Consider the following 27,058-nt stretch of genomic DNA (forward strand, 5'->3'; position numbering starts at 1 on the left):
AAATATCAATAACTGATAAAAGTGCTGCATTTAATCTCTTTATAATTTTTTTTGTTTGTGTTTTTTACTCCCAGCTTATTTCATTTAGAGACTGAAATTTTTGTCCAAAGTCTTTTTTTATATAAAATGGCAAAAGCTCAGTTCATTCGAAAGGAGAACACTTGTGAACAGCAATTTTCTCACTATTAATTATTGATTGGACATGCATTGAATGCATCCATACAATTCTCTGTTGTTTCCAACATTATCAATTCAAAATTAACTACCTATAAATGCTGAATAGTATTTTCCTATAAACTAATTAAACTGCTTAAGTCATCACACACAAAAAGGATGAGCAGTTGTCAAAATCTGTGAATTTCATGCAGTTCTTTGTCATTCTGTCCTGAACATATTTTGCGAATTGAACAATTTCTTCCAAGTGAACTTCAGTTTTCACTGATTAGAAGACATGTGGGGATTATTAGTTGTACAAAATAGTGATGTGAGAAATGCACAGAAGCGACTGAGAACAAGTCTAAGATTTATTTTTGCCATTCTTCTATAAAAGCTAGATTTGTGGAGTGCTTGGCCAATAGCTGTCTGAAAAATACTTTTGCAAGGTACTGTACTTGTGCAATATAGTTGTCTATCCTTGTTTAAAATCTGAAGGTTTACACAAATCCCAGATTTTAACTTAAAGAGGGATTGGGTGAGGAGTGAAGCCTATCGACATTAATACCAAGCCTGAAGCGCCCTCTCCTGGCTGCTATAGACTGTACAAACTGGCGTGTGATCTCCGCCTTGCCGCCAGGTGACGCTGCAGTCTGTTGTCTCTCACCGTAATGCTTCCGCTAACACGGTCTTATGAGAAGAGTTAGCAGCCGGTGGCTAATATACAAACAATGGGCAAGAAGCACAAAAAGCACAAGTCCGAAAAACATGCATATGAAGGTATTTTAGTTCATGTCTTTGGTTGTGTTATTCATATGGTATTTTTGTAGCTTTTTTGTTGAAAAACATGTAGAATTAATTGTCTTTCCGCTATGATAGCTCCACAATAGCGTTAGCTCGGAAACTATTTACCAGCTACGTTAATTTATGGGACAATTTCCTGAATGTGTTTGTGTTTATAAACAGTGTTAGCGATATGTAGGTTGCATTGGAACTGCAATATGCCTTACCTGTCTGGTAGCTGTTCATTTCATCCCTGAGCTGTCAGGACGAACAGATATTGTTGATTCTTCGAGACGCATTGACCCACTGACTCTTGTTGATTTGATGCTCCCAGAATACGGAGAGAGACCGCTGAAGCTGGTGCTAAAGGTGTCCGGGAACGAAGTCACGACCGGAAGTTCCAGTCTGGACACTTTTTATGAGGAGCAACCCGTGGACAGCGACAAACCCAAAGACAAGAAGAAGAAAAAGAAGAAAGATAAAGACAGGAGCTTCGGCTCTCCAGAGGAAGACAGAGGGAAGAAAAAGGTAGAAAGAGAACAGAATAAAGGGAACAGAAATCTTGTTTTTCACAAACTTTGCTTTTACTATACTTGACTGCTGATATAGTTTACCTTTAAACTATATCAGCATCATGATTCGAAGAGCACATTTTAATTATCTTCCAATCCTGGATAAGTATGGAGAAAAAATAGAATAGGTCAAATATTTGTATTTCTATCCTTTGCGTTATGTCTTAAAGGTTCTAGTCATTTATCTGTCCATCTCAATGCAACCAGTCATTTCTTTTTCCAAGGATTGATAACTGAATATCTGAACCTGGGGAGGTAGGAAATTTTGACTTGAAAATGTGCAGAAATCATGGTGTATGTAGGTTAATAATTCAGACAACTGCAGTGTTTTAAAAGGCTAAGTTCTGATGTTATTAATGTCATTCAGTTTACGTTTAAAACTGTGAAATGTGTGGATCCAAAATGACAATAAAAAAGGATTAATTTAAACTTTTTTGACCATGAAACTTTCAAGCAATGTTGTAGTTTGTGAAAAACAAAACTGTTAGTTTCAAATCTTTTGGCCATGACCATACGAGATGATTATCCTTGCAAATGGACTTGCTGCTATGAAGACGATTATTGTCTCTGTTCATGTTAGATGACTAAAAAGAAGAAGGGACACGATGCAGATGGGGAAGAAGACAGAGAGCAGAGCAGAACTCCTATTCGTTCAGAGCTGGATAAACTGGAAGGTAGTTTTAAAATGTCTGCACTTTATTCCAACTTTCTTTCTCAAAGCTTATAAGTATCTTTTAATATCCATCTGATGTCTGTGTTTGCAGAAAAAGAGCAGACACCTCTGCAGGAAGCTTTGAATCAGCTCATCAGGCAGCTTCAAAGGTGCAGCACATGGCTCTAAGTATACTTTAATTAATTATTGTGCATGTGTAAGCAAACTCCCCTCACAGAGCTGAGAACCCCAATCATCATCCTTTCTGTCTGCATATATCTGTTTTTGTGTATGCTTTGGTTCATATGTGAATGAAATGTGTTTACACTGCAGGAAAGACCCCAATGCATTCTTTGCATTTCCGGTGACCGACCTCATTGCACCTGGTTACTCTTCAATTATTAAACGCCCGATGGACTTCAGTACAATGAAGGACAAAGTCAAGAAAGAGTTCTATCAGTCACTGGACGAACTCAAAGTAAGTGCGTAGATAAACCAGAGATCAGACATACAATTCCATAAGATGTTTTACTGTTAGAAAGGATTCTTAACTCTTTAAATTTTCCAAGTATCTTTTATTGTCTAAATTAAATATATAATTCTTGCAAGGTGCTGAACCCGCTGCTTAAATGTTTCGATTCACAGATCTTTTTTTTAATATCTTGTCTAATGCTTGGTATTGGATTTGTTGTTGCTGTAGGCAGACTTCAGAATCATGTGTGAGAATGCCATGATTTACAACAAACCAGAGACAATCTACCATAAGGCAGCTCGAAAACTGTTACACTCTGGAATGAAGATCCTGAGCCAGGTATGAGTCTCCTCATAGAAATGTGTCTGTATTTCCTTTTTCCCTGTGGATTTCAGTCCAAAATTGTACAACCAGAATAAGTACATCCTCTAACATCAGTTCATGTTAGAAAACCAGGTTTGTTTTGTGATAAGAGTCCTCAGATGAACACAACAGAGGCTTGCTCTATTTAGAGTAGAAAGACTTTTATTTCAATTCTTTTTCAACAGATTAACCTGGTAGGAAAATTATCCAAAGTGAAGTAGATAGTGAGGAACACAACTTTATAATGTGTCCTCTAATAGCTGTTTGTTTCCTTTAGAGATAAAAGGGAGTTCAGTAAGTAAGACTTGATATTGCATTGATCCAACACATGAGGGCACTAAAGAATGTCATCTGAAGTTTACATACTGCAGTGGTGTTGGTCTGGAAAGGCCCGTGGCAGATTCAGCACACCATAGTCAATTTAATAGTTAATTAACAAATATGTGCAGAGTTTGATAACATGTTGGAGCAGTAAGTCAACTAGAGACAGCTGTGCTGAAATGAACACACACCTAAAACCTTCAGGACACCAGAATTGGGCTTTTCTACCATAAAGTAAAGGGAATTATTTTTACTCTTTTCACCTATTTGCTTTTCTTCTTTAGGCCACTAAGTTTTTTTGTGTGTGTTTGTTCCTATGTATAATAGGAAAGGCTGGACAGTCTAAAGCAGAGCATAGATTTTATGTCTGGCCTTGACCGCTTCGCCAAACAACCGGTGAAGTCAGAGGACCAAGGAGTCACCAGCTCAGACCAGAGCAAGGAGGGAGCCATGACTGCAGGGAGCAGCGAGCGCTCCCAGACGCCCAGCACTCCAAGGTGCTTCAACTTGCCAACGTCACACCTTCCACCGATACCTGCAACTCGACACATTAGACCTTTAAATATCTGTGTAAAAGATGCATAAGCTTTGAGTGAAGGGTGAAATATTGTTGGGTTTCTAAGAAGACTAATCAGAAACAGCATATTGTGTGTTTATGAGAGCATTCCCACTCAGTCACTGCATAAAGTTTGGTTTTTTTTACTGCAGAGCTGGAGGATGTGAATGTGAGGAATGCCCGATGGCAAGCTAGGACGTGTTTGCTCCTGCTGCTGTACATATTTTTCATGAATTTAATTTCTTTCTTTTTGTTGCATGAAGACTCACCATGACCACAGCAATCTTTATGAGCCTGTTGCATCTTGATGACATTTGTTGATGTCAGGGAATCAAATCAAATAGATGAAGAGTGGAACAAAAGCAGAGTTTAAATACGTAGACTTCCTTCCTGCATTATTGTTTGTCTCTGTTTGCTACTGCTACAAAAATATTGACTCATTGTCAAATTGTCTCATCCTCGCTTTTTCAATTTGAAATTCTTTTGCAGACAAGACAAAGACTCTAAGGACGAGGCGGCAAAGGCCGAGAAAGAGCTGGAGGAAATCCGCAAGGTCATTGAGGAGTCAGGAGGAAAGCTGTCGAACAGAGTGGTGCAGTGCGATGTAAGAAGCAAGAATTCACAAGAAAGCTTTTTTATTTCAGCTAATTTATGTTCCTTTAAAAACTTTAATTTCTTCAGCTGGCAGTATGACAACAAAAGATGCTGCAGATCATTTAAAAGTCATCAGTTCAGCAATAATCCATAATATTAACCTTGTAAAGACATATTTTTGTTAAATTATTGTATTTTGGAAAATGTATATTACTATTTATGTTTTTTATGAGAAAGTGATCAATTATTTGCCTTACAGTTGGAGTTTGCAAGGCGGAAGTCCGATGGCTCCACGACTCTCGCCCTCCTCAACCCGGCCGATCCGTCACCCGGGGGTACAAACAATGTCAATCTGTCACAGAAAGTTTGGTCCATGTTTATTGGCAAACCTACTAAAGATGTGAGGGAAAAAATCTTAAAATAACTTGAACTTTTATTGCAGTATAACAATCTTTGAAAAATGTAACCTTTTAAGGAAAGTGGGGAACAAATTGTACCAGATTATGAAATAACAATTTGAAACAGAAATATTTTAAGTGGTATCTGTAACAGTCTGTTTAAAAGAAATGTAACCGAGGTCATTTTTTAAGAAATTTTGACTCTGTTTCTGAGTTATAACTCGCAGTGAGAAAAGGGGGTAGGGTTGGTAAAACAAATCTTTAAAGCTCACTGTTGGGGGCGTGCCGTGGTGGCGTAAGGGGTTAGCGCGACCCATATTTGGAGGCCTTGAGTCCTCGACGCGGCCGTCACGGGTTTGACTCCCGGACCCGACGACATTTGCTGCATGTCTTCCCCCCTCTCCTTCCCAGTTTCCTGTCAGCCAACTATCATATAAAGGACACTAGAGCCCACAAAAAGACCCCCTGGAGGGGTAAAAAAAAAAAAAGCTCACTGTTGGAAGAACCACGGGAAAGAAGGCTGTCGTCTGGTCTCCATAGCAACCATGAGATGCTTTGTACTTTCTAAATAGGTATCATTTTCAGAAAAAAAAAGCTTTAGCTGTCCTACCATCACAAATGTACGTCTGTGTAGTTGGACAATAACTGGAATTATCTGAATTGGTTAGATGATATTCAAACTGCGCTCATACACAGCAAACACTCCAGGTGGGTGTGTAGTTACACGAAGAAAGAATGTGTGGAAAAAGCACACTTAAGTACTGTAAAGACTCTGTAATGCCGTGGGCCTATTTTGCTCCCTAAGACGGTTCCTACAGTGTTCCAATCAAAGTACATTTCTTTTTTTATCATTAAGTTTTCTCAGGTTTAATGAACACTTTTTAATTTGGTGAGAGATTATGCTTCTGCATTGACATTTTAAGGATGTTATTTTACTAATATTTACCAGGGGAACCAATAATGATTGCAAAATGATTGTTTTGCACTACCAGTGCAAAACAATCATTGTGTAAGATATTTAATATTTATATTGTCTTGCTTTTGGAACACATTAGTGCAGATCTTCCGATAATAAAAGCAACGGTTAAATGTCATCTGCTCAGACGTTGGCTACTGTCCGGTGAAACTGGTCATGATGTCCAATCGGCTGCAGAACGGCGTGAACAGCCTGCAGAGCTTCAGGGAGGACAAAAGGAACAGAGTTACTCCAGGTAAACGAGCTGCTTCAAGCTCATCTCGCCTCATATTGTCTAAACAGCTGACAAAGTGATTTCTGATGTTTTACAAACTCTTCACAGTGTCCTACTTGAGCTACGGCCCGTTCACATCCTACGCACCGGCGTACGACTCCAGCTTCTCCAACGTCAGCAAGGACGACTCAGACCTCATCTACTCGTTCTACGGAGAAGAGTCCAGTCTGCAGGGCTCAGACAGGTATGCTGCAGCGCGACCACAAGCTCAGTGGGATTAACTGGCAACGTCATTATAGGCATTCCTCACTGACTCCTGGCCAGATGTTCCCTTTTTTTGACTTCATCCAGACTAGCAGAGATTAGCCAACAGCTGCAGACACAACCCGACCCTCAGGTCTCACAATACAGCTCAGGTTTAATACAATACATGAATGGGACCTTCTGTTGTTGGTTTGTTTTATGAAAAAAGATTAGCAAAGTTACAAAGTTCAGAGTCTGCTCAAAGGAGAACTACTCTGTGCCAAAGGGAAGATAGTAATCATTTGTAATTAAGTCTTCATGTATTCATCTAATTTCCGAAATGGACACTTAATGTCTCGTGTTTCAGTCTCTGTAACATAACCAGTGAGAATCAGCAGCTGCCACAATGTTCCATTCAAGTCACTTCTAATAGGAAATTGCAGCCCAGATGTTTCTGCCTTTTTGAGCAAAGACTGTCATCACCATAGACTTGACTCTTAAGCCCAAATGCATCATGGGAACTGGTGGTCCTATCCGTTCCTTTTACCAGATTGCTAATATTCTAGTTACATAAGGCTTATTAGCTCGCTTTCAGCTTATAGCGCACGACTCACGTCCCAACAAAAGATGTTCACGTGTATTTCTTTGTCTGATGTCAGGGAGCAGAGCAAATACTGACTGCTTAGTGACCCAGAAATCCCACCTCTTATTAACTCGGCAGGTCAGCTGATCAGTTAAAGCAGGCCGGGTGTTTCAGCAGGGGGGATTAAGGCGCGAGGAGACTGTTGTTTTTGTTTCATCAGACAAAATATAGGCTGCAACCACTATAATAGATAATATGATTTTTCATTTGACATTGAAAAAACATGAAGGTCTAATATAATAGTGCCTTATATTTATTGCCCTGCCAAAACTAGTTTTTTTTTCACACTTAATTTATTTTATAGATTTTTTTTTTTGGTAGTAACAGAAAGCTTTTAATGCTCTCAATCCAGAAAATTACAAAAAGAGGACTGATGCATTTTCTTCTATAGGATGTTTGTGGAAAATAATTTAAACAAGAAAAAACAGTTTCCAATGATACTTGTGTAATTCTGTTGTGAAAATTTTATGTAGGATTTATTTAATGCAAAAAATTAAAAACGACTGCTAAATCTGTATTTGTATTTCTATTTTTTTTATGTTGGTTCTGCACTTTTTGTATCCAAATTATTAAGAGCCACTAGCGGATTGCAGACCTCTGGCCAATGCAGTCATATTCAATAAATTAGAATATGCGTCCCGATGTGTCTCGTTTGTCAGATTAAAAGTGCTCTTTGAAAATAAGAACCTTTAAGCAGACATTAAACATACTTTTCATTAAGTCTACGGTTCTGTTTTCTATTGGTCTGATGTAATAGTAAGTGCAAAGCCATCTGTGTCTGTTTCGCTTCGTGATAAAGTTCCTATACTAAATGGATTTTTCAATAATATTTTAGTTTATTGAATGGGTCTGTATACTGGTTACTGGTAAGAAGGGATTGAGTACAGATTCATGTCTCAGGTTTTTCAAACCACATTTTTCTTTCACTTGCTCTTACAAGAATGCACTTCTCTGTGTTCTGTTACACCAAAATCTCATTAAAATACCTCAATGTTTGAGAACAAGGCAATGAAATTAGTAAAATATGGCCTGTTTGTTTAATGGTAGGACTCAGTTAATCCAGTGTGGGAGGTTAACTGAGGTACATTGTCATCCATCATGTGTGGTTTCAGATTCAGGTAGCTTTATGTGCTCAGATGTTAATGTCTGCATATTCACTTTCTGGTTTTGTCCAGTGGTTTGTCTGAGTCTGTCACTTTCCAGGGAAGACATTGTTCTTTCCCTGGAAAAGTGTGTCCAGTTAGCAACATGTCCTCACTTGTCCATGAAATCCTGCGTATAGGATTCAGTTCCCTGGGGATTTTAGGTCGTGTTGAAATCAACTTCTCAGCAGGTTTTATCAGCAAATTATTAACAAACTAGTTAGCAGTGGTGAAATTTAAAAACTGTTGTTGAGAAGATGTTTCTGTTTTCTTTTCAGCTTGTCGGAGTTCCTAGCCAAATCTGATGAGTATGTTTACAAAATGGGTGACAGTCTTCTGGATGCGATGACCAATGGAGAGCATTCAAGATGTCTAAAGGAAACTGAGCCTGTAAGCAGCCATTATTATGACATCCTATTACCAGTTCCCTAACCCACAGAACTGAGAGTGATGTTGCTTTTATGTTGTTCATATTTGTCCAGCAGCCAGAGGAGCCAGGAAGCAGACAAGAGAAGAAGAGTGGCGTGGAGGTGAGAGTCTGTCTTTGATCTGGAGCTGCTTCTGTGCATTGTGTTTGTAACACAGCAGGAGAAATGGAAATGGACATTAAGTGTAGAATGACACAAATGTAACACAAAACTGGAGCCACTCAGCCTCATCTGCTCCTGCTGGGCTGCTGCTCGGCGGAAAGCCCGTCACGTGTGCCTGCATTACACCCCATATGAGGAGCCTTCATGGCCTCTGCTGATGGTTTCTGCACCAACCAGCTGTGTCAACACAGCAGGGGCCCTCTGTTAACTGCCATCCATCCACACATGGAAAGAACATTTCCCTTCAAGAGCTCCTCGCTCTCAGTCCGCAGTTAGAGAAGTCGGAGGGGGTTGTGTTTTCCTTCAGCACATTCGGCCCCACTGGCTGCAGAGCTCAATCGCTCCTAAGAGCAGCAGAGGAAACCGAAGCTCTGGCCCCGGCGTCAGACACAGAGCCACTCTCTGTACTGTCTGTTTGCTGTTCTTGGCTGCTCTCCAGGTTACACTCATCCCCTTCTCGGTCGTTGTAGCTTTTGATTAGGTTTGATTTTTATTGGATCAGAGAAGCAGCATCTCCATTTAAAAAAAAAAACAGAGACTTTAAAAAGCCTTGATGTTCCCTTGGCACGTCACCTGTCCAGAGAGGAATGCATTTTCTAATCTGACTAAGCGTCTTTTTTCCCTCGCTGTCTCTCCCAGGTAGCCGAGGACAACTCATCCACCAAGCTGGACGTCCCTCGTTCTGCTGAAAGCCTGGATGTGGCTGAGGAACTCTCTGGGGGTAAAGCCCTCAGATTTGTTTATAAAAACAACTGATTACATTTGGAACAAGAAAATTAACTCCTGATACAGCAAAGTATAAGAGTGGTAGGGATGCAAACAATCGACTTATGATTTATTGTTGATTAATGGTTTATTAGATTAAAATGACCTCCAATCGCTTAACTATCAAATCCTCTTGGACTGCTGTTGTAGTTTGGCCTCCAACCAGAAGAGGGCGCCGCTGGTTGTCCTTAAGCAGAGCCAGTTGATACAGAAAACAAAGATGGCATTTCTCTTTCCCAAAACAGGATGGAGAAATAGTTCAAATAAACTCTAGTGTGTGATGCAAAATACACTTTATAGCAGTTCTGTTTTGAAATACAAACACTCGACAAGTTTCTTAAGTTATCATCTCAGTCAGTTGAACTGCATAACTGAGCAGTGGCAACTTCTCAATTAAAAATGACTGGTGTGCTTCAAAGGTGTAGATATGATGACAGAAAAGCGTTGGGCGAAAGAGAGAAAAATTGTAACATGGAAAAAGAAACATAATGCCAATCAGCAGGGTTGATTTTGAGGGCAGTCAACACAATGAACTCATGTTAATCATAATTCATAAAGTATTTTAAAATATATGTATCCTTTTGTTACTTCATAATGATATGCTACTTAGTGTATGCCTACCACATAAAATCCTAATAATATACACTGAAAATTGTGGTTTTGAAGTGAAAATTGTTTGCAGAGTAAGAAAACTTTTGTCAGACGCTGCATATTTCTCATAAAAACAAAAAGGCCACTCAAAAAGTGCAGCTTCAACTTAATGCATATAACATTGATACAATTACTGTAAATGAATTATAATGAAAAAATGTGCCACCAATAAACTTTTCTTCACCCTGTCATACATTTACTTCTATCTCAGACTGCTAGTTTTTGATTGGGTTGTTGTCAGGATTCAGAGTGAAAGGATTCATTGTGTTGTGTAAATGTAACCCGTTTCTGCGGGGGTTACCCAAACGTAAATGAAGGAGCTGAGAGGAAGTGCTAACAGAGTGTCCGTGCTGACCCTCCCCTATCTGTTACAGACGCCCTGCACTTCCAGCAGAAGTTGGACGAAACTACAAAGTTGCTGCGTAACTTGCAGGAAGTACAGAGGGAGCGCCTAAGTGCCAAGCAGCCGCCTAACATGATCTGCCTGCTGGCCCCGACTGCCAAGGAGCTGGAGCTGGGTAAGAGCCTCTCGCTGCATGAGCCCCTTTGTTCCCACACTCGGGTCTCACCACCAGCTGTAGACCTCCAACAACCCTTCATTTACCTCGTCAGTATTCATCTAACACAGGTGTGGTTAGACAGTGGTCTGATTCAAGTCACTGGGGCCCCCAGTTCCCAGGGATATGAGGCATTTTCCTTTGATGTGCTGCTTTCTGTGTGAGCGAAAAATGTGACCTTTTTATTAGAAATCATTTATAACTAAAAATCCCTTGGCTTTAGGTTTAAATAACTTCAAAAATAAACAGTATGAATTCCCTTTATTTCCTCTGCTCTGTGATTGGCTCATAATCTCCTGTTGTCTTACTTCTGATCCTTCCCTCACAGCTGAAAAAGTTACAGGGAACCTGACGGAGCTGACTGGTCAAGTGGCCCCCTGTGATGTCAGCAGCATCTACGGCATTAGGAAGGCCATGGGCATCACCGTCCCCCCAGAGCTGCCTGAACCCCTCATAGACCTCACAACAGGTAAACTGTCTTAACTCAACCGAACCGTAGCCAAAGCTTATCCTACAGCCTGAAACTGGATGGAATTTGCTTCAATGTGGGGAAAAAAGTAAATAGATCTTGGAAAAGTATGTTTATTTTACTTCATTTCTATATTCTAAAAGTTGTGTTGTTTCTTTCCTTTTATCTTTGTGTTGTTTCTTTCTTGTGTACTTATGTTTTTTTTTAGGTTATTTTCTTTCCTCGTGTCCCTCTTGGCATTCCTTTGTGTCCTTCCTTTTAATTTTCCTTTTCCTTCCTCACTGTTCTGTTTTTATTAGTGTGAATGCTGCAGCCATTAACACTCTTGAGTTCCTCCGCTTTTTGCCACTTAACTACGTCTGCATACTTTGTGCTATTCATTCAACTTTTTTTTTTTTCCCATTTTTTTCTCCGAAGAGTTTTTATGGCACTAGTGGCTCGTATTTTTTCTACAGTAGGCTGACAGGAAACAGGGAAGACATGCGGCAAAGGTCGTCGGAACCGGGAGTCGAACCCGCGATGTCCGCGTCGAGGACTAAGGCCTCCAAAGGTGGGGCGTGCTAACCCCCTGCGCCACCACAGCACGCCCCCACTCATTCAACTTTTACCATATTCTGCTCATTCAGACCATTACAGCTATATTTTGATATTGACATCTTCTACGGTTTATGAAATATTCAGCTTTTTGCAGTCATGTTGGGCCACATTGGAGTGAATGGAACATCTTACAATTTCTGAAAGATTCTGCTAAAACCTTGGAGCTCTTTCTAACTGCTTCCAGCTAGAAATTACATTTAAACTCTAAAATGTCATAACTCATGACCTTCAACTACTTCTGATTATTTCAGCTTTTTTATATCTTTTACAGATTTAATAAAATTCCTCTTCAGTTTTTTACTCACATTATGCTCAGTCTTCCCAATGTAACCCCAGTTTTTCACCTAACCCAAAGTCTCCTTCCAATCCTCGTTCCAACAATAAATTCAATCCCAACCCTAATTCCTCATAGATGCTATTATTTTAGCTTGATTTAGGTTTTTAACTCATTTTAGCTTATAAACTGTTGTGACCTTATAGTTTAGCTTTGTAAATGGTGTTCTGGCATTGAGTGAAAGTTTTTACTTCTACAGTTTTTCTATTTTTGTTAGTTTTGCAGACTTTTGCTATATTCTGCTGCTTCAGCCTACTTACTGCATTTTTCAAGACTTCTGCAATTTTCACTAAAAATATTCAGCTTGCAGCATTCACACTGCATTTTTGCAGGACATGCAAATTTGTCTAGTTTCGTCTGTTTCTATATTTTATTTCTGTCAATCCAGAAAAACTTACGGGGATTTTCACATAAAAATGTGTAGACAGATTGTTTGTGGTGCATTATGTCCTATATTAAAGAAAAACCACACAAAATGGTTTTCTTTCTGCTTTCAGTTCATGAGACGAGTGAACCGATGGAGACCTCATCCACCTGTCCAGATGTGGGTCACCTTGTCGCAGTGAAATGACATTCCAGCCAGCCTCATTAAGTTTATTAACCTAAGTTTTGTACAAACGATGCTTTTTTTTGTCTGACTGTTGTGTGCATTTCAATCAATAAACCTTTTTTTTAATTTAAACCTTGTCTAAAATTTTTTAATTCTAAATGTCAAACTACAGACTTACGAAAACATTTATTACATTCTGTAACTGTACAAAAAGTTAATGTCACATTTGTTCACAGAAAGACCAGTACAACATTATGCAACAGCAATTACAGACAAGATGTTGGTCTCAGATGACAAGGCCACGAGACGGATTCAGAGGAGCCGACAGTGTTATGGTTGCCAAGAAAAAAAAAAAAATCCGCAGAAAGGTTAAGTCACACAGCTGAGGACATGCATAACATTTCCCACCTGTCGCAGCACACGTGGAAATCAAAAGGCAGCAGAATAGTTGTTTTTTTTTCCTTTATCAAAGTGGAATAAACAAAAGTGATGGAATACATTCAGCACAGTTCTTGTTGAATCTGTAAATTGTTGGAGTGGTCAAACTGCATAACTAGAACCAAGGAATGTGATCATAACGAGTTCTACCTGAACTTACAGAGGGTTGTATCTTCTGTCTGTAACGGTGTGAAGATGTAGGTTTTAACAGGCAGGAAAGCTGCCATTACCTGAATATGCAAGAAAAGGTTTTCATTTCGAACAGCTCAACCTGAATACCTAACATCTGTCATCGTGTTGAATTATCAATCACTTTTTAAGTAGCTGAATTTCAGAGTTTTAATTTCTTGACTTTAGATTTTTAATTTCTGCAAATTCTCAACAAAAGTCATTTTGGGGCACAAATGTGACCCAAATTAGATAATAAACCTAATTATATCCAATAAAGCATCATTTTTATGCTTAAACACTTTTTTTAATTAAAGTCAACATCTAAAAGATTGGCAAGAATAAAATAGAAATAATACATAACTTCATTTTCATCACATTAGGCTAGAAACAAAAAAAATATACATGACATCACTGTTTTTATTGTGAATAGAAAAAGATGGCGGCTGTTCTCGGCAGCCGTCTCCGTCGTCTTCTAACTCTAACTAAATGGTTCCAGGTGTGTCTTCCACACAACGAAGCAGTGAAGTTTTCTTTCTTCCTTTCAACGGCATCACAGGAACATGCATTACAGCCAGACTGACACCTGTGATGTGCGGGAGTCTGTAAACTCTGTCACCCATACATGAGTCTGTATCCAGTTCTGCTGGCTGCGACGGCCCAGCCTCAGCTCAGCCCGATGCCTAGCTGTTTGCTCGTGTCAGTGCACACAAAGAAGGTTTTCAGCTCCCCTTTCCCCTTGACGTTGATGAATCCTCGACACTCACAGGAGTAACCCAGCTTCCTCAGCACTTGAGAGGATTCTTCTGTTACCTAAAAGAAGAGCAAAAAGTCACAGCTGAAGCTAAGAGAGGTGCTTTTGTATGCAGACCAAATGTTCGATCAGTCATGATTCCAATTTAAATCTATGTTAATTTAAGAATGTTTACACAACCACAGTCTTTAATGTGTGGTTTTAATTCATGTGTAGAAGAAAAAAAACATGATTTTTAACATTTGTCTCCAATCCCATTTACTCTGAGGGAGTAAAAGGGATTTTCCCAACTAAACCCCTTAGTTTAGTTGGGAAAATCCCCAACTAAACTTTTATTTTAGTTGGGGATTTAGTTGGGCTTATTTTCTCAACTAAACCCCTGACTGAAGTGAACTGGGTTTCATTGATGGAGATCAAACCGCAGGCAGGTCAGGGGTCTGCAACCTTTACAAACCTAAAAACTATTTTTCCCTTACTCTAGCTAAACTAACTCATTTAGAGCAGCAAATGCTGCGTGGCATTTAAAAAAAAAAAGCAACTTAAAATTTGGGATTAGATTTGTGATTTGTCCTATTTAAATGACCACAATTTTATTTCTATTTTTGCATAAACGATGGATACGTTTTCTTCTATAGGAAGCTATATTAGCGGAAAATTAAGCACAGTTTCCAACTCAGTGACAAAAAAATTTTATGTATTTTTAGTCTCATTCTGTTGTGGAAATTCTATGCAATTACTAAAACCAGCATTTTTTCTATATGTACATTAGTTGTAGTTAAGCCAAAGTTATTTAGAGTCATACTGGAAGGCATTAACCAGAGAAGCAACATGAGAACCATGTCAACTCTGGAGGAACTGCAAAGATCCACAGATGATGTGGGAGAATATGTTTACAGGAAAGTTACTAGAGTAGAAATCTGGCCTTTTTGAAAGAGGCATGAAAACATGCATAAACACAAAAACGAGCAAAGCCATACTGAAACCAACCTGGATCTTTCCCATTTCTCCAGTGCTCTCCATTCTGCTGGCTACATTCACTGTGTTGCCCCAGATGTCATACTGAGGTTTCCTCGCCCCGATCACTCCAGCTATCACTGGGCCATGATTAATTCCTTAGAGAGGGAAAAGAAGATTAGTTTTATATCCGTATCTTATTACATTACAAGTAGGAAAAGAAGGTCACAAGGGAAGAATACAAATACAAAACTGTTCCTTCATTACCAGAGGTGTGGTGTGCTGCAGGTTTGTTTTTAATTGTGATAATAAACTACAAAGACTTCCTGATTGTGCCCCTTCATCAGAACAAATTAATCTAATACAGTCTTTTATTCAAATACTGTCTGTTGAGGAGTGTATAGCTCCCAGTGGCTAACCCAGGCAAACTGCTGTTTAAACACTACGCATGCATGAATCTGCGTTTATGTACATAGGTTGAATCGGGTCTGATACGATTCATAAAAACCGACTAATGCAGCAGAAAATACTTTTATGACTCAGACACAATTTTCCACAGAAATTAAATTAACCCATTTTGGATGTTAGATTCACTATGTAATTTAAAGTCATCTAAAGTAATTTAGAGCTACTCCAAAGTAATCATGAAACACAGTCACAGGTGGTGGGTTTTATTTTCGGTGAATTCTTTGAGGCCTGGACTAACAAACGGGCCACGTTCCAACTTTCTCCTCTAACAGTTGAAGGATAAAATCTAAAGGATGGAGCCTTGTTGTTTACATTATTCTTTTGTTAATGACTGCTTATTAAAATCCACAATTATAGCAAACTTCAGAGAGAAGGTCTTTTTATCTGTCATCTTTATGGAGCTGTTTTACATGTTCTACAGACCTGGACTGACTCGAGCTCCAGCATCACATCCAGCGCAGATTGGTGGCTCATCACAGGAAATCATACATTTGTCCCAGATTGTTTCTCTCTATCCCATTGTAAGCATGTTTTATTCAACCCACTGGATTTCTGATTCTAAAATCTTGATAATTTGGGACAATTAAAAATATTTTAGATTCATTTTTTCGCCTTTCTCTAATGGATTGCCTCATCTTCTGACATATTCCATGATTTCCTCTTAAAAAATTGTATTTGCCTTAAATCCAAAAGCCCATTCTATAAAAAGTCAGAGTTCTGACTCTGGTTTCTAGATACAATTGTATGTCTATCCTCTTATGATGGTACTCCTATATTTTTAATGAAATGTGTAATAGCACAACAGATGTTTTCCGCACCTTTATTTTATCTGTTAAATAATGTTAATGTTTCTATAAACTTAAACAAACTTATCTGATTAGAGTCATCTCTCTAGACAGTAGAGAGCTTGGAGGCGTTAATGTGTCTTAATGTATCGAATATTCTGCTTCTATATCTGGTGTAGTTTAATGAAATGGCAGTATTTGGATCACTTTATCTTTTTCAGGGTTTGGCATGTTACAGCTATAAATTCAAGATTTTATCCTCCTCAAGGAAAGCATTCCCACAGTATGACACCGCCAGCATCCTGTTTAACCATGGGGACTGTGTGCTTAGGGTGATGTTTTGTGTTAGTTCTCAGCCACAGATTATGTTTTGCTGGGAGGCTAAAAGCTCCATTTTGGTCTCATCTGACCAAGCAGCTTCATTCCAATGTTTGCTGGTCCCTAAATGTCTCATGGCTGACTGTAAATATGACCTCTGATGGCTTTCTTTAAGCTGTTACTCTTTTCTTGCACCTCACCCTTAAAAGTAACATTGTCCAGGTCAGGGATAATAGTTATCTGAGCTTGAGCTGCGAATCTCTGCAGCTCCTCTAGTGCAACCACAGCCATCTTGGCTCAGACACAGGCTTGCACTTCTGCTGCACTACTTTCCATTTTTGAGTGATAATTTGAATAGAGCACAGAGAAATATGCAAAGCTTATGATCTCGTGTTCAAGTCAAACTCTGCTTCACACTTCTCCACAACTCTCTCCCTGAACTGTCTGCTGTGACCCTTGACCTTCATGGTGATGTTGCTCGCTGATTTTCTCTAACACACATCTGTGGCAATTGGTGTACAGGACTTTATTTAGGGGTCTCTGAGTAAAGACAGCTCAATACAAATGCACGCCACCATTACTCCCTCCAGTACATGATTCAATTTATTGTGTTGGTCTTTCACATAAAATCCCAGTGGAGTAAATTGTGATTCATGGCTTTAACATGAAACAATGTGAAAAGGTTAGTCCCAGTAACATGATTCTGTAAAAGCAGGTTCACTGTGAGAAGCTGCTAACAGTCTGTAAAATAATAACCTAAAAACTGCTCAGTGCTTCAGATCAGACAGTAAAAGCAGGACATAAATGCCAATCATGTGTAGGGTAACTAAGGAGACCAGCCAGGTTATGGTGTAGCTTTATACAGTCAATAAAGGTTTCGGCTGCCCAGCTGCTCTGCACACTCACCCACTCGAAGCCTGAAGGTGTTGAAGGAATGTCTGTTGATTACATCCAACTTGCCATTCATAGCAATGGCGAACTCCACCATGATTCCTATCTGGGCCTGCTTCTTCTCTATGTCCTGAAAACACACATGAGGATAACAGAATCAACTCAATACCCACAACATTTCAAGCACGAGTAGAGACTGCTTTGAAACAGCTCGTCTGACCCCTGCCTGACCCGAAGGTGAAGCGCTACTCAAGCCCACCTGATGGTTTTCATGGCCAGGCCCACTAAGCCCCGCCGTTGCCATGTAGGTGCTGCCAATTGTCTTGATCTTCTCCACACCACTGAACTTTGGCTTGGAGAGCAGCTGGAGGATTACAGGAAAATAAATGAGAAATGTTCACCTGTTATGTTTTTTTTCCCCTGCATGTATCAAAAGTCCAGATAATTAACATGCCAAGGAAGATGCGATGAATGGCAATAGCAACAGGAAAGAATGTCTTTTCTATTTTTATTCTGCTGACCTCATCAAAATCAGCGATGATCTCATTGAGCAGCCTGAGGCATTCCAAGCCCTCCTTGTTAATATCGCACTCAGTGTAAAACTCTTTGAAATTGGGCACAGAGGCAAACATCACGCAGACGCAGTCATAAGACTTGTAGTACAGGTCCTGTTCAGAAACAAAAACACATGGGTTTTATTTTCAGTCTCATCACTTTGTTAAAAAATATTAGGATAATTCATTGTTATGAGCTAAATTCTATTAATATACAGGTGTGTGTAGAATGAAGCTTATATAGTAATGATTTATTACGGATTGTGATGTATTTGACATGAATTCCTGTTAACTACATTGATAAAACTCAGAAATAAGCCTTCTGTGAAAATTTGACTATCACTTATAGCCAACAAATGGACTTTAACAGAGAAATGTTATATTATGGCCAAACATTATTATGGAGAAAACCATTGTGTTCAGAGTTGTCTATTAGACATTTATTAACATCTTACACAAGGAGAGTAACCGATACAAAAGGTTTTATCCAATCATATTAATGGAAAGTTGAGTGAACGCAGAAAAGATATAAAAGTAAAGGTTGACAAGCAACATGGATGGCCACAGCAAATTCATGAGTTAAGCTTCTTCTCAACCAGAAGCAATGGTCAAAGCATCCTAACTCAGTGGTCCAAAGTCCTCTTATCAGATCAAAGTAAACGTTTCATTTAATTAGGAAATCAATTAAGACAGAAGAGGAACAACATCCTAGTTGCTTTAGGATGTTGGAGTGAAGTTTCCAATCTGTGATGATTTGAGGAGCCATGTTATCTGCTGATGTATTTCCAAGTCCAATATCAATACAGCTAGATCCCTGGGGTAGCTCAAACTTCCCTCTCCTGATGCCGATTTGTTTCCAGCTGGACTTGGAAGCTGCTTACACTGCCAAAACTATCCATTCCTGCTTTAGTGACCATTGTATCATGGTGATTTACTAGCCAACAAACATACATGAACACCACACAGAATCTAAGAGGTGTAGTTCAAGAGGAAGATGAGAGATGCCGGACACAACAACAGAGCATCAGGCTTCAGGCTCAGATTTTCTGAGAAAGCAGCATTAATATCAGCAGTAACGTGATAATCCCATGAGTTGGATGAGTAGAGTTGTATGTTTTACTGAGGATATTGAATTGATGAATGTAAAATAGGTTTTGTAAAGTAGTACTTATTTGGCATTTTACAAGCCAAATAAATACTACTGGATTCTTGTCACCTTCAAATATAAAAACACTAAAATACAATTTGCAGAATCAGAAACCTGTGAATTCAGAGTTTTGGTTTCAGCTTAGAACATGACTTGTATTAAGGCGTTTCACTGGTAGTATTTTTCTTCCTCTGCATCAATTATCTTCTAGTGCCTAGCAACCAGATGGCTTAACCTGAAGGATACAGCTGAAATGCCTTGAAAATCTCACCTCGTTCTTCTTGTTCTCACCGACAAACAGTGCTGCCACGTGGGCAGGCAGCACGTTTTCCAGCAGCAGACGGTTCAGGTTCTCCCTCGTCTCAATCTCGTCCTGCTCCGTGCGGTTCTTGTACTTGAGCTGGAAGTCCTGCCGAAAGCAGTTGTCGTTCTAGGAGGCAGACCCGCAGTGATGTTACAAAATGCAGCAGTAGTGTGGGCGTTAATGCATTCAGTTTTCTTCTGCCAGAACTGTTGGGGATACAAAAGAAAAGCAACTAAAGAAGAAAAATATCATACCTGCAGCGATATGATGAGCATGGTGACTAGAAACAGCATGATGTCGATGCCGCTCATAATCTGAAGGTCTTTGACAAACCCAGTGCATGGCAGGGTGTCATTTGTCATCCTGCAGAACAAAAATGAGAAGTCTCTATTCAGGAATACATTTTGCAAAATTGTTCAGAATGAAAACATGAATATTTTTTCACCATTCAGTTTGTGTTTTTTCAGTTAATACAAACTAAAAAAATGTACAAGCTTTAATAAAACACACCCGGTTTAAAACCAGATGAAATGTAATCTTATCAGTCAAAAACTTTGTCCATCAGTGTTAACAACGTAAAAGGAAACGCCACTGACAGTCTTCTTCCAATAAAATGTGCTTCAGAATTTTTGACCTACTCGCTGCAGTTAAATCTGTTGTAGTACTGGGAGAAGTTTTCAAACTTCGAGAAGTGGGTTTTAAGAAGTTGGTGGCTGAAGATGATGTAGTAGTACAAGATGGATGCAACAAAGAGGAGGAGCACTTTGAGCTCTAAGCTCACTCGCAGAAAGACTCCACATGCAATGAGCGACAGGCTCCAGCAGCATACAGAGTACTGAGGGACAGAGAGAGGACAAAGGGGATCATACAGGCAATACAAGTCTAACACAAAAAATATCTGTCATGTTTAAATGGTATGCAAACAACTAAAACAATTATCTAGAAAATATTTTACATGTCCAATAAAGGAAACTTTTATTTAATCCTGCAAATCTTTATTATGAAGTAATAACTCCAGTGCCTTGCAAAAATACTTAGACTCCTTTGACTTTTTGTCTGTTACAACTACAAACTTTAATGTATTTAAGTAGGATTCGACTTGATAGACCAACACAAAGCTGTGAATAATTTGGGATGTAAAAATAGCATCAAATTAGCAGGGATGAAGAATCTGGTCAGACTTTTTGGATGTGAGCAAACACACGGCAATTCTGACAGAAAACCTGTTAGAGGCTGCAAAAGACTTGAGACTAAGGCTAAAGTCATCTGCCACTACCACCTCAAGTATGAAGCTGGATAGGATGGCCAATTACAGGAGGACTGGGGTTGGTTTGTATCAAAGCGTATTCATGTACTAAACTTGCCCAGTCAAAGCTCAGACCTAAGAATTTGTAGAAAACCTTAAAATATTCGATTATTTATACTTCACATCTAATCTTTTTAAGTTTGAGCTGTTAGGCAAAAACAAAAAATGGGCAACAAATATAGTCTCTACACACAGTCAAGTGACTGGGAGCTGGAGCTGTAGAGAAAGGTTGGTAGAACCAGGGTTCAGAAAAAAAATGCACAACACACTTTTCTGTCAAAACCATAGGTCGTTTTCTTTTCCCTTCAAAAAATATGAACCACTTTGTGTTGGTCTATTAAACAAAAACTAGTTGGAAAAGATCAAGGCGGTTAAACACTTGTGCACGACACTGTATATCTGGGATGAGTTGTGTGAGGTTTGTGTTTCCCCAAGTTTATGTATCGAGGCAGTAACACTCTGTGGGACTAACTAAAACACAAATTATAGTTAACAAATCCTCCACTCACAGGCAGTGACATGAAGTCGTCAGTCTTTATGTTCCGTGGCAAGTCATTCTGGAAACAGAAACGCTGCCAAGAGATGAAATAAAAATTTCAATTTGATTGACAAGCCAACCTGATTTGACTCAGAGCCCAAATTGTGAACATTGTCCTACCAGGTTAAACATCGCCGAGATAATGATGACCGCAGTGGTAATGGTTGCCAGGGGGAGGCGCAGACACGGCCGCTTCACCACCGCCTCCGATACAGCTGGCAGCAACCGACACCCTGACAGCTTGTGTGGAAACACACGCTGCAGAGGATAAAGAGAAGTGAGAAGAAAAGATGAGAGGAAAAGGTGGATTCAGACATGTGAAAGGAGCGTGTGACTCTTTGCCCAGTCAGCCGTCTCCAGACATCATGTGTCAGTGACTTGCAGATGATTTAATTCAGAAGAAGAATTTGTTTTTGGGGAGAAAACTGTGATGAACTGACTGTCGGTTTTCATCTGCCTTGTCAAAAAGGAAGCTGCAACAATTCAAACATTACTTTGAAGGGCATGTTTAGGTTTTAATAGTTCAACTTAAGCTAATCCTAAAAAAATTTATATAACTTCTATTTCACAATCTTTTTTTTTTTAAACTTGCCAGCTTTATAGTTGGTGTTTTGTCTTTGAATTATAACAGGAAGTGGGGGTTTTTATACTTAGCCAACACTTCTGCAGTTTGAAAGACAAAAAAACTAATAACTTAATGTCTTTGATCATTTCTATTCAGTTTAGCGTTGATTACATTAAACTATATTAATGCAGTTTTATGAATAGGTAATAAAACATTAATTTGATTTAAGATGAACAATTTAACTTTTATCAAAAAATTTCTTCTCTGGAGTTCAAAGAAATGACTTTATGAATTAAAATTCTGATTGATAACATTAGTCACATACTTAGAGAAACTGAACAAAAACAGGCAATCTGCTTACTCACATTGTAAGCTTTAATATTTTTTGCAAATATTGGTTACAACATTTTACTAAGTTTATCTTTTTTTACTCTTTACCCATACTGCCAACATGTTCAGTGTCACTTGCTAACTTTCTATATGCTAAAGAAAGTTGGAGACAGAATGCAAACAATCTGTCATTGTAGATAAAATATTATCTCCAGGCTGAAATTGTTCAAGATTACTAATGTTAATTAGCTATGGATTAATTGAGGATTATTTAAAAGCATTTAATAATTTCTGAATTTGCTAAATAATTCATTTAAGAGCTAATTTGACACATTTAAACAGACCTTAATCTGTCAGCTCTTTGGGTATGACACTTAAAGGTCACAAAAATCAGTAATTAACTAAAGGTCAGAACGCTTACAAGCTTTTATTCTGCATAGAATAAAAGCTTGATCTGGTCAATCTAACAGGTTTATTCAGGATAATTTTAAGGACAATAGCAAAAGCGATTAAATATGTCCAAATGCACTCGACATCCTTAAACTTTAATGTTCCCTTTCCAGTATTGAACAAGGCTTGTGATTTTAAATTTCATCTCCACTCCGCTTCTGGAAGATAATTGCTAGAAAGCAAAAAGGGGGGAAAAAAGAATGCTGCCACAGATGCATTCCCACTAAAATTATTTTTTAATCAAGTCTTCACTATTACTGTATAAGATTCCCTTGTATGACATTAGCACAAAAGACGAGCAGAAATGTGGAAAAGATTTCACATTAAATTTTCCTTTTAATTCAAAAGGATATTGAGTGTTCAAGAGCAAAACACTTCAGTCATGCACATATGCTGCAGAAATGGGCCAGGTCACAATGAAACAAAACACCTGAATTACATCTTATTACATTATCCATCTAGAGGGTAGCAAGCAATGCACAGGTCTTTTCCATTTTCTTCAAACACAGATTCTAACATGGCCTGAAAATTTGTGAATTAAAAGATCAGTCATAGTAAACGTTAATCATACTGACCTGCAAATGACCCGCATAACAGATGGCCAAAATCACCACCAGAATAGAAACCAACACTCCAAAGTATGTCAACCCCTGCTCCCTACTGATAGAGACAAAATCAGTTAGATTTTTTTTTTTTTCATCCAAAGAGGATTAATTTTATGGCTTTCTTTGAAACAATAACAACTGACTAAATCTCTGAAAAGCACAAGACAACAAAAGCCTTGTGTTGTTTTTTAGCACAATGAGGGTAGAACAGACTTTTAGTGAAAATGGAAATATGGTTTAACTTACTTCTTTGTGACAAGCATTTGAATTACAAAGATACAGAGGAAGATGAAGGTTGCACATCCCACATAGTGCTGGAACATCGGCAAGTCCAAGAATCGGTACTAAGGAGAGGAAAAGAAGAAAATGCTGCTGTGTTTGCAGGTTTACATGCACATTTGAATGAGGCTTTGGGGTTTTTAATGATGCATTTGGATTCTTTTCCTCTGAGAGGAATGATTCTGCAACCTCAGTTTAATATTTATCCATTCCAAAATCAGTTTTGCTGTATGTTAAAAAACAGAATTATCTCCACATTTTAACTCTCCAGCTGTTGACTTAAGGTGAAATTAATACATTTGGAAGTAGTCCTCCATCTTCTTCATTCTACCCACTTTGAGCAATGCTAATGGCAAAAACATGATGTTGTCACCACTGTGCTCGGTACCTGGAGTAGTGTGTTTAGATCTGAAACAGTCAAACAGTTCGCTCTTTGTTCTGACTGTAAAAAAAAAAAAAAATCCCCTGAAGTTTTATTTTGCTTGCGCCTGTGGGCAGATGCAAATTTTACTCCATGTGATAGTTGAACATCCTCCTCTAGGACAGCAGCATTAGTGTTTCTGTGTCTGCCAGGTTACGTTGTTCTGGGTTTTCACCGAACATATTAATTATTTGTCTTTATCAAAAGAGGAACCGTTTGGGTCAGACAGTTGAGGTTGGATACAGCTGGGTGTTTCAAATTAGAAATCATGAGACAGAGGTTGAGCAGATTAACTCCAGATTACCTCCAAATTACTCAACTTCTGCAATAACCAGATTAAATGTAGTAGAAGGCGAAAGGGTATGTTTAAGTCTGTCTCTTAATTTTGCCTTTGTGGATGAGAGAAAATCCAAAATAAATCCTATTTATTTTGTTTTTTATTTGTTCAAAATAAAATCAAACCACCATTTATGCTGTTGTATCAAAGCAATTTATGTGCATCCAAAAATAATTAATGATTTCAATAACCAAAGTCAAACATACCTGCTTTTCTAATTCTTTTTTTGGAAACCACAAGGCTACCCTTCTGCTCTCTTCAGACTTCGACCACTGCCTACGAGAAGAGAAGAAAAGAAATCTGATTATTTAACATTCTAACACACTTAATTAAACTCCAGAAAAATAAATGCTGCAGGTACTTCAAGTTTATCCAGAAGAGTCTGTTTAAATGGGCTCTTCTGTAGCAGTCAGCATTAAAGGAGCTTCTGACTGAAGACACTTTTTGAATTGTGTTCATTTTATAAAGCATCTGAAGAACTGACACTTCCACAAGAAGTACAGTCTACTTTGTCTAATTTTTTATGCAACTTTGCTCACATTGAGCCTGTTGTCTTGCTGAATACTGAAGTTTTTATAGTCCTCCACTGATTCTCCCATGATGGGCATATTGCAGGTTCTCCTGAAATCTAAAATCATCTCTTATTTTGTTCACGCTCAAGATGAGGTGATTGTTCCCATGCCACCATGCCACAAACAAATCACTTGACAAATAGCAGCAATTTTAAAAGAAAGCCACATAATTGCAGATTGTTGCACTTGTAATAGCATGTAGTTGGTAAATCGGTAAATTGTTAGTGACCTTACAAAGTGCAAAGTCGAATTTGCATCTTAATTTCTGTTCATCATGTAAGAAAACATCTCAGTAAGAGGAAAATCTACCTTACACCCTAGAAAGATTTTTGTCTTTTCAACAAACAAAAATGGCTCAGATTTCCTATCTGCTAAAAGCTAATTATGCAAAACTTCATAGTTTTTCATCTGCTGCAGATGAGGCTGTGCTCATGGTGACTGGGCCATGCAGAGTATTTTTCTCACATTTATCTCAAACCTGTATTTGCATAAAAAAGCATCCTCCAAATATGAAATCATGTCTTCAGCTGAGCTGAAGACAAAGGATGGAAATTCTCTGTAATTTCCATCTTTTTAATTGTGGGCTGTTTTCCACCTTCTGGAGGTTTATATTCACATCACATCAGTAGGCAATTTTCATTGTCACAAAAAGTGATTTAAACCTAAAGGATTAGCCAAAGATATGCTGCAAAGAATGCCAAGAAAACATCAAGTCATGAGGTTGTGTTACTTAATGATCAGCCAACAAAAACGGCATGCATCATTTCTGAGGAGTGGATCAAAAACCTGCTGTCATTATATGGCAGCGGCACCATATAATATATGTTTTATCTACAGCGTTTGAACACACGTCCTACATGTAATCTACAGGATCAGCACAGCAAATCACCAAACACAAAAACATAATTGGAATGTGGAGGTCTATCATGTTTAGTGTTTTTCTTATCACTACATGGGTGGATTATTTTTCAGAGCTCTTGATAAATCTTTTTAAATAACACAGCCATCTGCTCCATCTTTCTACTATGTGCAGTTCTGAGCATTTTCTGGTTATTTCATTGCATAACAGGGTTATGCTGTTTTTGCATGTTTAGTCAGTGACATTTTTCAGATCTTTTAATTTTGACATCAAACAAATACAACCTAAGCAAATACAAAATAAATTATTATTTCAGTTATTAAGGAAACAAAGCGGCCAAAACAACCAGTAATTGCCTTGGAAACATAACTGGTTGGCTTGGCAGCACTGACTACCATGAAGCGTTGGCAATAACTGGCAGTGACTGATTTAGATCACTGCTGGTGAAATTTGGCCTACTTTTCTTGAGTCTTCAAACAGGTTTTCTGACTTGAATTCTGACATGTTACCTTAACTGAGATAGGTGAGGATTACTGAGCTTTAGATGCTGTTCTAGGTTCTTTTGTGATCTGCTGGATGAATTGTTGATGCTCACTTGAAATACTTCTGTCAGTCCAGCCCGTTTTAAAGGATCATCATTGTTCCATGTTTTCTCTGTGGCTCACAAAGAGTCCCAAAGCCTAAGCAATAATTTACAGCACGTAGCTCATTCCACATACATAATTGTCTTTCTCACCTATGTAAACATTTCTATAAGTGGAGAAACTATCTTGATTTATGAGATTTATTTATTTATTTTTGTCTACTTCAAACTGGCAGACAAGTTCTATTTTAGATACAGTACAGACCAAGAGTTTGGACACAACTGTGTGTCCAAACTTTTGGTCTGTACTCAATACAGACCAAAAGTTTGGACACACCTTCTCATTGAATTCAATGAGATGGTGTGTCCAAACGTTTGGTCTGTACTGTATGTATTTATACTATAGATCTGGCTGTATAGCTACTAAAATTAAACAACAAGTTTAATAACAGTTGATTCATGATGTTACAAGGTGGCGATTATTACTATTGCACATATGGCCAGGCTGGTTAGGTTGCTTCTTTCCTTAATAAAAGAAATCATAATTTGAGAACTGCATTTTGCATTTACGCTAGCCAATAAAACGTATTTCATAATCTGAAATATTTAAATATGACAAAAGAGTAAAAACAGATTAAATCTATAAGGGGGAAGATGCTTTATCATAAGACTACATATAGTAGAAGGCTATAAACAATTTACATATATAAAGTGTATCCTTAATGCAAATACAGAATACACTAAACAAATGTTTTCTAAGGCGCACATGTATATTTTTCTCCCTCAGGTAAAAATTTGGCTACTATGTGACTGCAAAAACAAATCTTTAACCTATAT

General features: G+C 38.4%; 2 protein-coding genes across 4 annotated transcripts in view; one reads left to right on the forward strand and one right to left on the reverse strand.

Moving 5' to 3' along the window:
• The first annotated feature begins 884 nt into the window (after positions 1-884).
• brd7 (bromodomain containing 7) lies at positions 885-12,727 on the forward strand. Of its 2 annotated transcripts, none has more exons than XM_005796120.3 (17): positions 885-933; positions 1,271-1,464; positions 2,089-2,182; positions 2,273-2,330; positions 2,494-2,638; positions 2,861-2,971; positions 3,644-3,813; positions 4,362-4,476; positions 4,726-4,801; positions 5,968-6,075; positions 6,163-6,298; positions 8,361-8,472; positions 8,565-8,612; positions 9,312-9,393; positions 10,463-10,606; positions 10,974-11,114; positions 12,543-12,727. In XM_005796120.3, the coding sequence occupies exons 1-17, from the start codon at positions 885-887 to the stop codon at positions 12,614-12,616; spliced, it is 1,857 nt and encodes a 618-aa protein (XP_005796177.1). In that variant the 3' UTR covers positions 12,617-12,727. The 2 variants fall into 2 exon arrangements, with proteins under 2 accessions (XP_005796177.1, XP_023187899.1); XM_023332131.1 differs by having other exon boundaries at positions 8,568-8,612.
• A 35-nt stretch (positions 12,728-12,762) lies between these two features.
• adcy7 (adenylate cyclase 7) overlaps positions 12,763-27,058 on the reverse strand; it is a 64,602-nt gene continuing 50,306 nt past the window's right edge. For both annotated transcript variants that reach the window (XM_023332129.1, XM_023332128.1), the window contains 13 exons: positions 24,414-24,483; positions 23,417-23,514; positions 23,141-23,225; positions 21,341-21,478; positions 21,192-21,254; positions 20,015-20,211; positions 19,631-19,739; positions 19,344-19,502; positions 17,893-18,039; positions 17,631-17,735; positions 17,387-17,501; positions 14,943-15,067; positions 12,763-14,014 (listed from right to left, as the gene is read on the reverse strand). In XM_023332129.1, coding sequence (XP_023187897.1) covers positions 13,868-14,014; positions 14,943-15,067; positions 17,387-17,501; positions 17,631-17,735; positions 17,893-18,039; positions 19,344-19,502; positions 19,631-19,739; positions 20,015-20,211; positions 21,192-21,254; positions 21,341-21,478; positions 23,141-23,225; positions 23,417-23,514; positions 24,414-24,483 — 1,558 coding nt within the window. In that variant the 3' untranslated portion in view covers positions 12,763-13,867. The remainder of the gene's footprint in view (positions 14,015-14,942; positions 15,068-17,386; positions 17,502-17,630; positions 17,736-17,892; positions 18,040-19,343; positions 19,503-19,630; positions 19,740-20,014; positions 20,212-21,191; positions 21,255-21,340; positions 21,479-23,140; positions 23,226-23,416; positions 23,515-24,413; positions 24,484-27,058) is intronic.

Source organism: Xiphophorus maculatus, chromosome 4 (assembly GCF_002775205.1).
Source record: "Xiphophorus maculatus strain JP 163 A chromosome 4, X_maculatus-5.0-male, whole genome shotgun sequence".
Classification (NCBI taxonomy): Eukaryota; Metazoa; Chordata; class Actinopteri; order Cyprinodontiformes; family Poeciliidae; genus Xiphophorus; species Xiphophorus maculatus.

Coding starts and splice junctions, on each gene's coding strand:
- brd7 (XM_005796120.3), top strand. CDS start 885: ATGGGCAAGAAGCACAAAAAGCACAAGTCCGAAAAACATGCATATGAA. Junction 2,331..2,493: donor CTCATCAGGCAGCTTCAAAG/GTGCAGCACATG, acceptor TTTACACTGCAG/GAAAGACCCCAATGCATTCT. Junction 4,477..4,725: donor ACAGAGTGGTGCAGTGCGAT/GTAAGAAGCAAG, acceptor TTTGCCTTACAG/TTGGAGTTTGCAAGGCGGAA.